Source organism: Strix uralensis, chromosome 7, assembly GCF_047716275.1.
Source record: "Strix uralensis isolate ZFMK-TIS-50842 chromosome 7, bStrUra1, whole genome shotgun sequence".
NCBI classification, from domain to species: domain Eukaryota; kingdom Metazoa; phylum Chordata; class Aves; order Strigiformes; family Strigidae; genus Strix; species Strix uralensis.
In genome coordinates, this window is record NC_133978.1 from 24,273,037 (window position 1) to 24,290,378 (window position 17,342).

The 17,342-nt window shown below is 36.5% G+C and overlaps 1 protein-coding gene across 4 annotated transcripts in view; it reads right to left on the bottom strand.

Moving 5' to 3' along the window:
* PLCE1 (phospholipase C epsilon 1) overlaps nucleotides 1-17,342 on the bottom strand; it is a 161,513-nt gene that overhangs the window by 54,779 nt on the left and 89,392 nt on the right. For all 4 annotated transcript variants that reach the window (XM_074874931.1, XM_074874930.1, XM_074874929.1 and 1 more), the window contains exon 4: nucleotides 4,395-4,711. In XM_074874931.1, the coding sequence (XP_074731032.1) occupies nucleotides 4,395-4,711 (317 nt within the window). The remainder of the gene's footprint in view (nucleotides 1-4,394; nucleotides 4,712-17,342) is intronic.

The following is a 17,342-nucleotide window of genomic DNA, read 5'->3' on the forward strand; positions in this document are numbered from 1 at the left end:
TCATCTGCATCTCTCATCCTTCTGTGGTTAATCACCATTTTTAACTTTTACTTTTTCAGGTCTACTGCATCTACTCTGCATGTTGAAAAGTTCTCTAATTCTTTGATTATTTTTTAATTTAACTTTAGTTTTATGAACTATTTCTTAAACAGTAGTGACCAGGCTTTCTAGAGCAGCATTACAGAAGTTATTTAAACTTCAGTGGCAATCTCCACCATGACTATCACAGTACCTCTAGGGAAGCGAAACCTGAAAAAACATGTCTACGTATGTAAACATTACAAATCTTTAGTGACTGGGCTCTATGTCATATGAACTTCTCTGTGTCTGAAAACTTCATCAGAGACAGTAAATCCTGCAGACAAACTGCAACAATAGCAGATTTTAAGATTCTTATATTCCTGTGAATATTTTATTTCCCTGTGAATATCTGTACAGACTTGAGAGCTGGAATAACCCAAAACTTTTAAAATACAAATGAAATGCAATCTGAGAATGTATTCCATCCCATTTTGTGGGATTCAAGTAGGCCATTCACGTCTGACCTTTCTCACAACATATTTTTTAAACAAGCCATTGGGTGGTCAAGCTCCTTGCCATGGCAGCCACCTTGATTAACATAGTAAGTAATAAATCAATACTTGGAAACCCATGACACAAAAAGACATGGGGAAATACATAATGCCTGAATCCTCTCTAGTTACTCTCAGGTCTAAGCCATAACCATCGTCTCTTAAACAAAGGCAGTTTCTGTTTCCCAGTCTCAGCAGCACAGGATTTGCCAGCTGCATGTTTGTGGAGTGCTTGACAGTAGCTTTAATCCATGCTATCCATCTTTCATGTCTCTACATCACTAACACTACTACTACACTTTCTTCCCTATCATTCTTGACAGTGAAAAGAAAAACTGTATACATTAAGAGGATCTAGACTGCTATAATTTTCATCTTTTGTGAATATTAATAAAGGTAATCTCTCTCTCCAATCTATGTTGTTTACTTTTTGAAGATCTTCATATATCAGAAACAAAGGCCACTCAGTTATTAGTTTCATCCAGTATCTGTGACAAATAAAGGTATCTCCAGCTGCAATAGAGTTCCTTGCTGTACCCCTGAATTTAAGGTCAAAGCATTCACTAAAGCCATGCAAAATAGGACAAGGTGAGCAGTTATCACAGCTCCCCGAGGTGAAGGAATGGTACCTCTTCCATAATATAGAGGGCTCAGTCCACTGACACCCTGAGCAGACACTGACATTATGACAACTATGTTCAGGTTGTTGCAGGTTAAAAACAAATTGTGTGGCTCTTCAGGCAAGGTCTAAGCAGGCTGTGGAAACCTTGCCACAAAGACAAGCTCAAAGCACAGAGGAGCTCACCTACACATTTGAGTTGGTTACTTTGCCTGTAAAGCAGGAATAGAGCTCTTATTTAAAAAAAAAAAAAAAAAAAAAAAAAAAATCGGGCAAGGCCCACAAGTTACATTTATACCACCTATCACTACTTATTTTTTGCACTGTCACTTGGTAGCACTAAGATACTGCTTATGTCTGGCTGGCCAAAACCCTATTCAACCCTTGTCAAGGAACGGGCTCACACACTGCACTTCTACACAAAGTCCTTCTGGCCTGAGGCACAACCACAACTTTTCTCCTTGGTGTTAAGTTACTTGTGATGCAGATTTCTCACTATATGCTTCTTAACCTGGTTTCTGAATTTTTTTTAATCTTTTTTACACTTTTCAGCTCCTCTCATAAGGCTCACAATGCTGCAATCTCAGAACAAGAGTATACGAGAAAAATGGATTTCTACTGTCATACTAAGACACTCAACAATTTTCAGAAATCTTGCAAGATTCTCAAGATGTTAAAACAAGCTACAGATATAATGAAACACTGAAGTTGGCAAAAGCCCCAGCTACTGTCATCCTGCCCTTCTACCGAAAAAAAATTTTAGGAAGTGTTCTTGATGCATCATCAGGATTAATGTGATCACTGAATCACTTCCAGTAATTTAAGTCAAAACACCTTACCCAGGTCATACAGCAAAAGCAAATGCACATTACAGGCTTCATCCAGTGTTAGACAGCATGCCCACTATTACACTTTTCCACACATGAGAATTGAATAGGAAAAGTAACAGCAGTTACTTATTGCACATTCAGCCGTGTTAACTGTCTTCACGTAGCAACTTTACCTACTGCAGAAGACAACTGATTTTTGTTCAGTTCTGCAATTCTTCAGCAGTTATTGACTGTCATTTTAAACAAGTGTTATAAAGTGTTTCTCATTAATATGTAGTAAGTGTCAGAAAAATTACTAAAAAGCATATTGCTTTATGAAAATCCTTCATATACTATAATTGCTCATTTAAGAGAACAATAGCATAAAAATATTTTTTCCCATCATGTATCAGAAGTCTGTCATCCTAAAAGTCATTCTGGCTCCCACATTATAAATACCCTTCAGTATTTCTATAGGCAGTGCCAAAAAAAATCAGCAAGTGCTCACTGACTTTTGCCAACAAAAACATGACTCTTTGCACAAGAATTTTCTTGCCATTTATAAACAAAGACATTTTGAAAGTTCATGCTTGTGACTGGCTATGGCAACTGATATACTCCACCATATGATAAAGCAGATAGCAAAATAGTGATTTATTACAAGCAGTGAATATTGTGCAATAACTCCATTTAAACATGTAACATCTATGTTTTAAAAAAACTATTTCAGATTATACTTAAAATAATCCATTGCATTAAATATTATATAATCTATGCACCAGATATTCAGGAATTAATTCAAATTATATGAAGTATTACCCTCTAGCATTACCAAACAAGTAATGTTAGACTACAAAAACTGCAAAGTCACAAACCTCTAACACTAAAAGATAATGTTGACTGCTTTACCAAAACTTTAATGTTAAAATTCTCATTGATACGGAATATTCTCAGTAATTTCTGACAAGACTTCTTCACCACCTACCTGCTCTTCAATCCTGTGACTGCAGTGTCAGAACACAAGACAGTCAATCTAATTTGTAACGCTAACAGCAAAATGTCCTAACAAACTGCTCTAGCATTGTGCCTCACCAGGTCATACTAGAGCTTGACCACTTCGCCTTTTTCACTATAGTGATCACCATAAGAGAAACACCACAGGAAGGAGGACCCTAGCTGGGTCAGCAGCTAGATTCCTCTCCAGCTATGCACCAGTCACAGTGTTTTCCTAAATACAGTAACTAGAGCCAGTTTAAACAATTGTTAGGCTCTGTCTAAAGACTCAATATCATAGGTGCAACTTTTATGTTCCCATAACGGAATTAGGTGAGCAAGGCCAACATATTTACACTATTTTAGTTCCGAAATGTCGGTAACATGGAAGCAACAGGAACACCTCAAAACATACTAAATATTCAGTCACTGATTCTTATTTGCCCAGGAAGCAGAAAGTTCACTGAGGGTTCATACATATTCTGCTCTATCTACTTAATTTTGTGCTGTCTTTTGATACCTGTGCAATTTTCATCTCTTATTACAGCATAAGAATGCAGTGGATAACAAACTAGAAGAGCGTAAGTCAAGACTATCTTCATTTTATTTCACTTTCATGAATCCAGAAACTGCTAACATAGCATATGGTTCACACAAAAAAAGAACGAACAAACTTGTTCCATTTTTCTGCAGCTAAAACCTGAGGTTTTATTTTGGGGGGGGGTTTGTTTGTGTTGAGTTGGGTTTTTGGGAGGGATTTTTTTTAGAGTTTTCTCAATCCTTGATCAATTCTCTATTAAGGTCATCAGAAGATCACTTTACTAAGAATAAAGTAAAATCTCAGTAAAGAACTCAGGATTTGGCTTATGGAAATGTGTCATGCCAAATGATACTTCTTTGTATAACAACATTCAAGACACACAGTGATTAAATAAATAAATAAATTGTGCAGATTAGTGTAGCTGTATTATACAGAATACAGAAACTTCTAGTTTATAATACTTCTGTGCTGACTCCTAAGATCACGCTTAGTCTACAAAAATCCAAAACAAATAAATAAAACTCCAGCTCCTGAACAAAATAATAAACTGACTGAAAGTATACCCCATACTGTCAGTATAAACACAAAGAAATAAAAGTCTGTCATTTTTTCCTTCCTGTTTACTTTACAATGTGCAAGAAAAACTTAGACTGCAGTTTTCCAAACTCACTGAGCAAATCAGTCACATAACTCCTATTAAATTCAGTGGAAGTTATTTAGCTAAACCCCTTGGTCATCTTAACTTATGTTTTAAAAATTTGTCATTACAGCTAAATTCAGCTCTGAGAGATATAGGGAATAACTAACTCGCAAATCACGTAATAACCCATATGAAAAGTAATTTAAAAGTTTTGTCTTACCTCATTAAACCTTGTCACAAGATCTTCTACAGCATTATGTTCATCATTGGGGGAAGAAAGAATAGTAGCAGATATGGAAGCTTTAATAGATGGTAGCTTGCTTTGACATTCAGCATTACCCAAATCCCTGGTTAAAAAGCAGAGGTAGTCAATGGGTAAGACTTTCCGGTAGAGCTCCTGCTCCTGCTCGGTCAGAATGCTGGCAACCTCCTCGGGGAACTGGATGAGGTGCTGCAGTTCGATCAGCTCTTTACTGATACCAGCCACGTTGGAGGGAAGGACGCTGGGGCCAGCCATAGATGTACAGGCTTGACGTTCTAAAACAAAACAAATAAAAAATTTATTAGGTTTCGCCTTTAACTCTTGGACTGGTCTGTGCAAAAGAAAGACAACTTGTTCTTTTTGTTCTGTTGAACTGTTCATTCATGTATGCAGCAGTACATTATATCTTAACTACTTTATATCTAAACAACCTAATACATCCTTTTGGTTGGGGTCTTTCTGCATATCTCTATAGATAACCGGTAGCTGGGGCTTCTAAGATTGTTAAGCTACCTGCCAAAACATGCTTGCTTCCTGACTTATCCAAATGCCTGCTTCAGTCACCTGCAGTCTTGTCAAAACTTCAAATAAAAAGATCATCTGGGCAGGGTGTGGCTCTGCCTTGCCTCCATATTAAGAGTCTGTGGTACAAAGGGGTATGAGGCCTTGACTGGGACATCAGGACTCTACTGCCACAATAAATAATGTATAATGATCACGTAAAACCCACATGGGTCAGCATTTTTCTTCATATTCTTCTTGCTATAAAGATACAATTTATCTGAGCTCACTGCATTGTGAAACTGAATGTCCAAAGTTACAAAAGTTTTTTCATTCCTCTGGGAAAATGCATATATTTGGGATTATGCATGTTTTATCCACTATTACAAAACATTCATGGTAGTTTTATAGTATCCTAGCAGTGATGTCCCTTGAAAAATAAAACTTTTCCTAAGAAGGAAGAAGCCAAGCTGTGTAAGACCATGTGGGAAGCCTGAAACATCAACACAATGATTCCAAAACAGTGAGCATGAGTCTTCTGACTAGATAAGTTTAGAATGGGTTCTCCGAACAATAATTTTTCAAGAATTGCTTAAATGTATAAACAGTCATAGCAGTATATTCTGTGCTCTTCTTCTTTCCCAGGAAAAGGAGTTTGGTTTTTTACATTGCTTCACAAAATATCTTTAGAGATTTTTTGCACACATAATGGAGGTAGACTCCAGATCTTTTAGCTTGATTTTTTTTATATCAGTAAACTCTCATTTCATAGAGGGAGCAAATACCCTTTTTGTTCTCTAAAAGAAATCCCAAGTTCATAATGACAGATTACAATTCATTCTCTTATAATAAACCTAAAATATGCTACATTAGGTTTCCCCTGTTACATCCATTTTATGCCAACTCTATTGTCAATCAGTGGGAAGTTAAAAAGACAGAAAATTTCCTTAATATATCCTACTTAAAGATAAATTATAGCAGCCCTAAATAAAGCCTTTGGGCTAACAGAACCTGTTGAGAAATTTTCAAATACATAAAAGGCTTCTGAAGAGTCAAAGAGTAATTGTTTCTGTATCTAGAGTGGCGAGAAAAAAAGTAATGTTTGCAACAAACAATATCCTGGTTACATAGCAGGGAACAGGTATAACTGCAGTATCTGCAGATATCAAGAAATCTCTGTCACTGAAACTGCTGCAAGAAAGATCAGGGGGGAAAAAAAAAAAAAAAGACAGTTAAAAACATATGTTGACATGTCAATCCTGTTTTGGGGAGCAGGTGAAGCACGGTGAGCTTCTGGGCTTCCTTTCAGTCTTGTTTGCTTTGATTCTATATGAGACCCCAATTCTGTTTTCTACTTCAATCTGTGTGGAACAATTCTGAAAGGTTTCATAGAAAAAGCTCTTAAAGCTCATTTGCACTGTTCTTCACTTTGCAACAGACCATAAGCTTATGCCAAAATAAAAACAATGCAAAATATAATGTTCATTTTATATTACAGGGATTGTATATTTGCATAGTGCTTTGCATATACGGACCAAACTGTCACTGTTGCAGCCAGCATTATCTCAGAAAGAGGAGTATAGGGAAGGCATGACGCAACCATCTGCTACCACCCAATTGCTCCCTAGAAGTCACAGTGCCTCAGTGACCCCCCCATGCATGACAACTCTTCTCACTCAAGGACTTTCCATGGAAATACAAGGCACCCTGCCAGCCAGGAGAAGGCAGAGAAAGTAAAGCCTGTACCAGCCTCTCCTGTGCCTCACTGCTGAAACTAAGGTTGTAAAGGTTGTGTTTATGTTATCAATTTATTTTAGATCACAAATGCACTTTTGAAGTGAATCTCCCAAACATTCTCACTGTGCTTTAGTTTACAGTCTTTGAGCGCACAAATTGGATCCTTTTCAGATGAAACTGCACCAGAAGGCAACTAACACATCCCAACTGCTAACAAGTTGTAGCTGTCAGTGGCATCCAAGCTCTGGAGAGGACACTGAGGTCAGGACAGGACAGTTGGAACAGACAGCTCAGAACCTGGCTCGGCTGCAGGTGATCACATAACGTAGGAGACAAGACAGCAAGTAGCATGGACAATGCAATACCACAGAAATACTGGTGCTTTACAAATTCAACATATTTCATAACTACAGTTATGAACACCGTATATCTATCAATATAGTAGGAAAGGAAGGCATAACTGTATAAGGAGTGCCCAGTCAAGTAGCAACTGATGGAAGAGAGAAAACATGCAAATGAAAATGAGCTGTTCCTTGATGCACTGCTTGCTGACTAGATTTAGGTGTGCATTCTCAATAATTCACCTTCTCCATTACGATACCAACTACAAAAACCACCTATATTCACACTTTCAAGAGATCTACATTCAACATTGTCTCAGAACTCCAGCTTTGCTCAAAGACCTCAACATCTGGCAAGGTTGACACTGAATTTGCAACAGACTAGAGCACTGTTCATGATCCTATTGCACACTGCCTTGCCTAAGTATAATCTCCCTTCAGGCTCCATTTATTACAACTTATCACATCTAAAAACAAGGTTCAATACACTGAAGTGACCAGAGGTAAGAAGGTGGCTCCACAGTGTATCTCTGGACTGACAGAAACTACTAGGAGCATACCATTTGAATTTTATTTCACTAGACTGACTGCCCATTGATCAAATCCAGAAGAGAGCTAATGCAGGGATTTTGAAAGCCTTTAATGAAACTACCTTTAATGAAATCATAATATTCTGTAACAAAGGCTTCACGAGCCAGCTTCATTCTACCAGGAAGATGAAGCTGTCAAAAAGAAAAATATTTTTGTGGAAGCTAAGCCAAGATGATGAAGCCACAGGCTGAACAAGATCAGCCACTGGTATTGCTGGATTTGGAAGAAGATAGAAAATAAAACTCTTCCCGATTCAAAAATTCAATTTCAAAGTAGCATTTCTCAATTTACCATTAAACTGGAAGAATTAAATAAGTGCTGTGTCTTTAATGAAAGAGTCCATTGAACAAGCTGCTGCAGCAAGAGTGCAGCTGATATCCAAGGAGAGGCCCACAAGTCAAACAGAATTATAAAGGCTCACAGCTCATGGCTAAAGTATGGATATAAATACTGAAAAAGCGGAAATATAACTTATTTCTGTTGACTATTTCTACACCTATAAATGTTTCTCTCATCCGTAATTCACGTCTTTGCAAGTCTTGGTTGTTGACATACTTCACCTCTCCAGATTCTGATTTTTTATCTTTCCTCATTCCAGTCTTCTGTGTTTCATCACAGAAAATCCAGGATACTCATTCTCAGCTTCACCACCTTCCATGATTTACACTGTGCACAAAAGTCTACTCCTTTTTCATTCTCTCTTTTTATTTACCAGTACTAAACTAGTTTTTTTCCTGGAGTATTTTTTTGTCTCTTTTTCGTGTCTAACACTTTTATCATTTTTCATGCTAGGAACTGATCTGCACTTCTCTGTTTCTGCTGTAAAACTCCCTAACCAGTCTCATCCACAATTCCTCTGGCTTTGTGTTGTCAGTTTATGTGCTTCAGGAAATAGATCATATCTTTCGGTGCTTCAAAAAAAGACCAGGTCTTTAGATTAACTTGCAGAATGGAACTGCTTTCAGGCCAAAATCACAGTAAATTTTGTTAAGAGTTAAGGCAGGATACAGTCCTCACTAAAACTAGCTAATGCTGCAGTAAATGGTATTATTCTTTGTGCTCTACCACATCAAGTCAATACTAAAACTAGTAGAAGAAAATGAGGACCCTAACTATTCATTTGCAAGTTGTCTAAAGCTAGAATTGATAGCTTTACTTATCCTGATAAACAGCTGAAGTAGATAATCTTTTAAATAGCAAGTATTGCTTTTATTAATCAAAACAAGATAACCCCTGCCTAGCTTTGAAAAAAGACTCATGGGTTGACTTAATCATTGCTGATACACATAGGAACAAAAAGGTCTCATCTTCTCTAACAAAAGAATAATCTATTTAAGAACGGGAGAAAAATACAGAATGCCTGCTTCAGAGTATTACTCAGCCTAGGCTCATCATAAACTCTAAAAAACAGTGTCTCAAGTATTACTTATTTTTATTTTTTTAAAAACTTTCTACAAGGTTTCGTAAGGATCTCCATCAACAGATTAACTTCAAATTAACTCATCCTTTATTACTTAAAGTTTCCATACATCTTGTATATGTATAGGCTCTATAAAAGCTATACTGAAAAAATAAATTTCAAGTATGTATGTAAAAACTGTGTATTTTTTCTAGTGTTTTTCTCTATTGAACCATATTGTTTGTTCGCTATATCAGCATGAGATTGATTCAGCATTTTTTTAATATGAAAAACAGAGTTCACTTTAAAGAAAAATATAAAGAAACTTTTATAAACAAAACCATGAAAAATACTGCCAGTGTTAATTATCTGTAACCATTCATACAATTTTTCCACATTTGTATGCTCTACTAAACACAGTAGTCATATGACATGTGATACGTCCTAACCATAACAGCAAAATTATCACTACATTTATCATATTTCTTGTAAAGCTAAAATTAAAAGATGCTTAATTATTAAATTTTATTTCATCATGCACACAGATAATTTATTAATACACAATATAACTGTTTGGCTGTTGCCATCAATTTTCTCTAAGCAGAAATTCAGGACTGGCTTTGAGCAAAGTAAGTGGAATTCATACAAAGACAGAAGGAAAATAAATATAGCCTTGACTGTAATCACACCAATGTCAAAAGTGCTAATCCTGTGCAAAATTACAGTTGCCAACCATGCAATTTGTACTTTGATAAAATCACGTTGCTTTCCATGTGAATTGTGACCAAGTAAGGACAGTGGTACAGAACTACTTTCATCCTAACTCAAACACCACTCTTACATTTGATTGTTGTAGGAATGTGCTACGCGTATGGGAGTACACTCAGGGAAAAGTCACCGTATTTTTTAAATGAGAACAACCTCAAGAGAGTAAACCTTCCAAAAAGATTAAAATTTACTTTCAACAAAGTTTGATGAATTGACAAATGAGATAACCAGATCTGTGTGTTGGTTTTATTTCTAGGTTGCTTTTCTTTCTACACTATTCTCTCTATACATTCAAAAAAGAGCAGTTTGAAAGCAGTGAAGTGAAAATTACAATCACTAAAAAAGTGCTCACTCTCTAGAAAGCTACTGGGGGGAGATCCTGTGATTATGACAAACTGTGTGTTCTAAAGCAGAAAATGGATTTCAATAGCTGTAAGAATAAAAGTAATTATTCAACCTACTATAACATCTTGAAACTCAGTTGCTTTTTTGATAACAGACTTTGCTTCCGTGAAATTATACTACTGTGACTGAAATTACACAAACATCTTAAAAGGATTATTTTTCCTCAGCTGGTATTAAAAGGTAATACTATAAATAGATGTAATAGAAGCCTTTTTAACAAGCCATGCTACAGACATCATCCAAACTGTTCGTATGCTTTAAGAGAACATATGGATTATGTTTACAGTGAGAAAATAAAAGCAGACCATGGGGAAAAAAAAAAATTTAAAAAGAGCCACAAGTGAACAACTGCCAATATATACAATACAGAAGTGTTCTGTTCAAAAAAGAGGAAGAATGCAATAAAAAACTCCCCCAAACAGAAGGCACCTACGTATGTAATATATGACAGTTTAATCGTACACCAGCTTCAGATAAAGATCAGCATAACTGGGAGAGCATTATTTTGCTGTCCATTGGATGCGATGTATCTCAGTACCATAATAACCAAACCAACAAGCTTTTGTTAATTTCCTGTTCCTCTTCTGTATAATTAAAAACATCTCTCTTTCTCTTTTAATGAACATGAATTCACTGTTATCAGTTTTGACTGCAAACAACTCACTCCAGTATCAAAGGGCCTGATATTAAACTCAGTGGGAAGCTTGCCACAGAACAGTATCAAGTTCGAGTTCAATTTCACTGCAGAAACCACTGCAATTAACAGAACCCATTCATTCTGCAAATTTACTTATGAGTCAAGTAATCAAAGAATCAGAAGATGCACATGCTCTCTCCATATCCCTAAATCTAGCAATATGAGCTACCTCTTAAAACTGCGTATCAGCATGCACTGTAAATTATTAGCAGGGGAGCTCTGGAGCTACAGGGTACTTGCACTAAATAGAATTGGAGTTCAGTATGACCTGAGCCGCAGTAAGCAGAAGATAATACTCTGAGCAAAGGAAGATTCCTGGATGATGACTTGAAGAAAAGAAGATTAATTTATCCAGGGTCTGTATGGAAAATGATCTTTTATTAGACCAAGTAATATTACAGACACACTCTGGGGGCACAAGATCTTTTTCAGGTTTGGAATAGAAACAGCAAACTTCACAGCTATTTTGAGAATACCTGCTTTGAGTTTAATTTGATCATGGTAATAGCAAGACATGGGAGAAGGTGATCTCTGGTGGAGCAGCAGCAAGTCATCACGTGGGCCAGGTGAAAAGAACAATAGTTTCTACAGTACAAAGGAAAAAAGAAAAAGGTAGAGATCACCTGTAGAACAGAATTTTGCTGGAAATAGATCACTATGAAACTATAACACACAGATATTTCTAACGAGACTGAGATTTTATTATTGAATAGAGTTATGAAATCTCTAGACATAATTTTTCAAAAAGGCAGCAATCATGTTGAGGTATAACTGAATTAAATTACAATTATATACTACAAAATCCTGACTCATGAACTGACCGACATAGTGGAATTCGGCAAACAGAAAGATGTGTAAGGCTTGTAACAACCACCACTTACTCCTAAAATCACTTCTTGCTTTAGGAAATGGCAAAGGGTTGAGTTTTGAAAACCAAACTCTGAACGATGTGCTCTTTTTTATCTTTTGCAATTATACCATCAGTCAAATGAAATCCCAGAAAAAAACAGAAAGTACTGTGTAGTTAGAGATACATCCTGCTTATATCATTTCTGACTTGAAACAAATTTAAGTTGACATATTTATCAGGACAGTTGAGATGTATACGCATGGGAAAGAATTTCTTTTTTATTTTTTAACCACAAAAGTTGTGGACAAACACTCTCACAGTGTAAAACCTATGCACAGAAAAACATTCATTCAGATTTTAAAGTTAAAGAAGATCAACATGAAGTATTTATTAATATATTAACTTTGAATTAACAATTACATAATAATCCTTACTTGAAAACGCATTTAAACTGTTTGTGGTTGGATTCAGAAGATCCTGGTTGTAAACTATGTATATGAGCACTGACATATTATATGGAAGGAATTTAAAGTATCACCATAATTTCACCAAATTTCACCTGAGACTGCCATGCCTGCGTCCCATCATCCCCAGTGTACAGCTACACACTGCCCTGTGTAATTACATCTACACTGCTGCTCAGATTTCTGGCAGTGTATCCCAGGGCTTTTACCACTCCGTTAGCTTGAGTCATTCACGGAAATATTTTGCAGTGTACAAAAGAAGAACTTGGCTGCTTGTCTCTGAATTACCATATACTGTCAACACATTTAACCAACCATTTCCTGCTCTGTATGCAGTTTGGCTGGTACTGGCTACAGCTGATAGAAACACTCACAGACCTGTCCATAATAAATGGATCCCTTAGTTTTGCTTCTGGCTGTATATTCACTGGAAAAACAAGATGCAGATAGTAACATTGTAACAGTAATTTTGACTCTGCAAAAACAGTAGCAGATCTCAGAACAAAATTTATCCCATTTGATGCCGATTTCCTGATTCCTTTCCATTTCAGGGTAACTAGCAAAGAGCTGGGACTGCATCCTCATGCAGACACAGGATGACTAGCAATGCCTCCAGAATACCTGTGTAAGAATCAGTGTGATATTGTGGGTTAACCCCAGCCCATAAACATTCTTCTGCACCTGAAATAATAGGCTTTGAAGGCAATCCCCCAACAAATGACCCTGAGGCTACCGCAGTAGCAAATGGATACCTCAGCTACAAAGAGCAATTAGTGTTATGCAAGGTTTGGCTGAACATAGGCATGTTCATAGACATTAAGGAGAGATGTAGTGTGTACTGCCTAAAGTCTGAAGAGGTCCACCATCTACACGTTTAGTCAGAAAGCAACCTTATTGCTTCCAGTCTACATGTTTGGCAACAGGCCACCTGGGCCCTGCTATTTTAGGGGACCTTCACCTATCGCTATAGTTCATGAAACTATATCCTGATTTCAGAACACCTGCCAGAAGAAGGTTTAATTATAAATTTGGTAGATAGACAGTGCGTGTCTGATTGGCTGGTTGAAAATTAGATCTCAAAAGCTGTTTGATACCAACATGCCATCTGCCTTCTTGTGGCATGCTGCAGCCTGCACTGTGCAAGAGCAGACACAGGATTTTATTGCTTCAGAGGCAACGATGAAGGCTGGGTGAAGGAAATAAGGGAAGTAACGGCTGACTTGTAAATCTACACCTTTATATCACAGTGTAACTGATACGTGGAAAGGCTGTAAAGAAGTTAATATGACACCACCACCCTTGCTGTTGAACTGTTTCAGCTTTTTCATTATTTTCCTGCAATGAAATCCCGTGTAACGAATCCCCTCCTCTGACAGTCTCCTGGAGATGTTTTCAGAAATATTCCACTTTCACATACATTTCACAAATCTTTCTCCTAAAGGTTGTCACAGTGGTAGTCTACCAGAATCTTGACTTGAGCAACACACCAGCAGGAGTATTCTCTATGCAGTGTCTGTATTCAAGACCTTTTAAAATACTGGATATAAATACAGCATAGCACATGGAATGTGAAGTTCAAATGCTAAATAAATGTATATATAAATTACCAGATAAATTCCAGCACATAAGAAAGAAATAGTCAAAAGAGAAGACTGATGAGTTGGCTTTGGAAGAAAAGAGTGTTCTAGAAAAAGAACTGTACAGTTTTCACTGCAAAATGAACAAGTTACTGCCTGAGTTAAAACAGAACCCAAGCTTTAACTTCACCCACAAAAATTGATATAAAGCACGTCCAAAATCAAAGCAGGATTTTCTGTGCACTGACAGAACAAAATTAAATTAAAATCCATACAACTTTGAGTTAACTCTGCAATGGAGAAATATCCAGTGGTTAAACAGAGTGCAAGAATCTCAGATCAGGTTCCAATATTTGAGTATTTTGATCAAGATGGATTAAAATTAAATTTATTTGGGGTTTTTTTTCCATTTACATAAAACAGAAAATAAGTAATTTTTCAGTTTTAAGAATAAAACAACTCTGTTATGAATCAGTGAGAATAGGAGAATAGTTAAAACAAAAATGTAACTTGAGAATACATATATACCTATGGAAAACAAGGATGTTAAAAACAACATGTATATAAAGTTAGGTACCCATTAAAGCAGAGGCTTATGATCTCAATTTTTCATATTTTCTTTATTTGTTAGGCACTTTTTAAATTTTAAAGACTGTAGTTGCAGTAATATATAGCATTCGTAATGTAAATAACCGCAAAACTGCAACAGACATTTTCAGTGTTTCAGAGCCTCAGCCCTGAAGCATTCCTTTCAACCCTGAGAGGCCTTCCACATCAGCAATCCTTGCATTTCGTTAATGATCTGCTGCAGTTTGCTTCTCTGCTGCACAACTTTTATCAATTACCACAAACACAAACCCAAATTGCATTTTTGGCTTTAGGATCCTCAGAAATACATTTTGTAACAAACAACATCTTCCTTACTTTGGTCTCACCCCAAAGACCAGATAACACACAACAAGAGACCCTTCAAGGATAGCGGGGAAAGAGGAATTTCTGTTCCCATCTTGTCCAGTTACCCAAATAGTGCAGAGAACAGGAATGCCTAAATTCAAGAACTATTTCAATGAAAACTCTTTCACTTTGGAAAATAATCATTAAATATAGTCCTTTAAGGTAAAAACGATCAAGAATATTCACTATAGCTTCAGTGTCAAACCAAGTGAAGCAAATACTAAAACTGCCATTGATGTTAGCAGTACAAGATGAAGACTAGATGTCAATCTGAGAAATTAATTTTAAGCACAATTATGTCAAGGAATAACATGAGAATTAAGTAAGATCTGATAAGTGTACAGTCTTTATGATTAATGATTCTTGTCATTTGAATCTTCCTATACAAGACAATCCGGTGCATGAAAGATGCTACCAGATTTTCCACACAAACCAAAGGAGGCAAATCTGCTGCATAAGGCATTTTGGTTATTATTCTTACTGATTATTAGAACAAAACTAATCCAAGTCACATCCAGTAAAAACAACAGCACTTGATAAAATGTTCCCAATTTAAGCCCTGAAGCTTAGCAGTGAAAGAATTTTGAAGGAACTTAATACACTTGAAAAACGTTTGATCAATTCAGAGGTTTCATCATTCTGGCCTGCTTTCAGCAGCTACCTAAGCTGAATCATAACACTAGTTTGTTTGAGATCTGTCCTTCACATAAGTATTTCACAGAAAAAGGACAGAGAATAGAACTACCAACAGCAAACACTGTTGATCATGCACTTGTGTTCAAAATATCTTTGTGTGATCTCCTAAGGAACTCTGTTCATTTTCTTATATTACAATTTGAATAATACAAATTCAACTTCTTATCCACATAACTGTAGCAGAAACCCTTCAATCTACACCTTCGCCACTTAGCTTTGGTGAGAGTTCTGCTCCTCACTCTATTGCATGTTCTGAACATTCCCTGATGACGAGAACATTTTGTGAATGGAAGAATTACTGTATCCGCTATAACTTAATTTGATATCCAAGATTTTAAATTTCAAACAAATATAAAATCCAAGAAATATATCTGTATTTAAACAAAAAATGTAAATTTAACATACGCAAACAAATGCCCTAAGACACAACAGAGAAGGTAGCATGATGTACTAAGGCATTGTCCTGGTTCAGCTAGGATAGGGTTAAGTTTCCCCAGCAGTGGTGGGAAGCTCTAGCTGGTTTAACATCACCTCCTGGCACCAAAGCGCAGGAGCGCGTGTGTTATGCCGTCTCTCTGCTCTCACTGCTGTATTGGTAGATATCGTGCTTTGTTCATTGTTATTACTGTTACTGTTATTGTTATTGTTGTTGTTTGTTTTGTTGCTGTTGCACTGTTGTATTAAACCTCCCCTTATCTCAGCCCCGGGGCTTTGTATTTCACTCCCTTTGTGATGGAGGGGCAGCGGCCGTGTGGTCTCAGACCCCGGCAGGACCTAAACCACCACAGGCATCAGTCAAAAAATTGTACTGAAACAACACAAAACTATCATGATCATATTTTTATATTATTCACGTCAGCAGTATACAGCAGGAAGAATCTAGCAAGAACAATATGGCCTGTCAAAGTGCTGTTATAGAAAGTATCAGAATTTAGAAAGACTTAACAAAGAGTTAGTAAGAATAGTGAATTCTATACTGCTATAATGAAATAGTTATTACAGTGCAGTAATTCTACCTCCAAGTTGAAAATTCACTATGTAGAAGAAAATATGAAAAGACTCTCATATAAGAATAAGTGAATGAACCAAGGACATGTATGTTTTAAGAAGATGCCAAAAATGGAGAAGAATAATGAACTGGAAATAAACTAATGGTTTTCACAACAGTGTGAAAGGCAAAGATAATACTCTTAAATCACAACCGTTCAGCACTTGCACTTCATTATTAAAGAAGTGGCATATAAGTATTTTAAGACATACTAGTATATACAAGTACTTGAGACATTAAGAGTATTCACTGGAACTGGTCAAAAAGAGAGGGGGGCATTTAAGATGTGAAAATGAATACACGATTAACTGACAATGACCCAATCCATAACCTGGCTGCAGTCACAATATCCACTGGGAATGCTATGCAGCAGATGCATGGCTCTTCTCACATTTCCTACAGTGCACTGTCACTGTGGTCAGCTACCTCTACCCCCACACATCCACAGCTGTGCTACCCCAGGTTTGGTTTCTGCATTCAAAATATTATTTTCTCTGTGTCCTACTTAGAGCATGCAGAAACACAGAGGTAAAATCAGAGCCCATGTCCTTGCTGTAATCCTTATATATATTCCTAGATAAACACAGGAACAATCTCTTAAATTTGGATTAAAAGAAAATAAGGCTAGCTATTGCAGTTGGACTGGATGATCATTGTAGGTCCCTTCCAACCAAACTATTTTGAACTGTTCTATTCCATATATCATTTACACTTTTTTCTTGTAGTTGGAGTTAAATGTGGACTATCTTCAAAGCTAGTATTAATACAGTCACATTTATGAACTACCATAAAAATCAATGCTGGACTATATAGGCATAGTCTCATAGAGTTAAGCATGTATGTTTTAAAGGACTATACTTGGAGGCAGTATAAAAGGT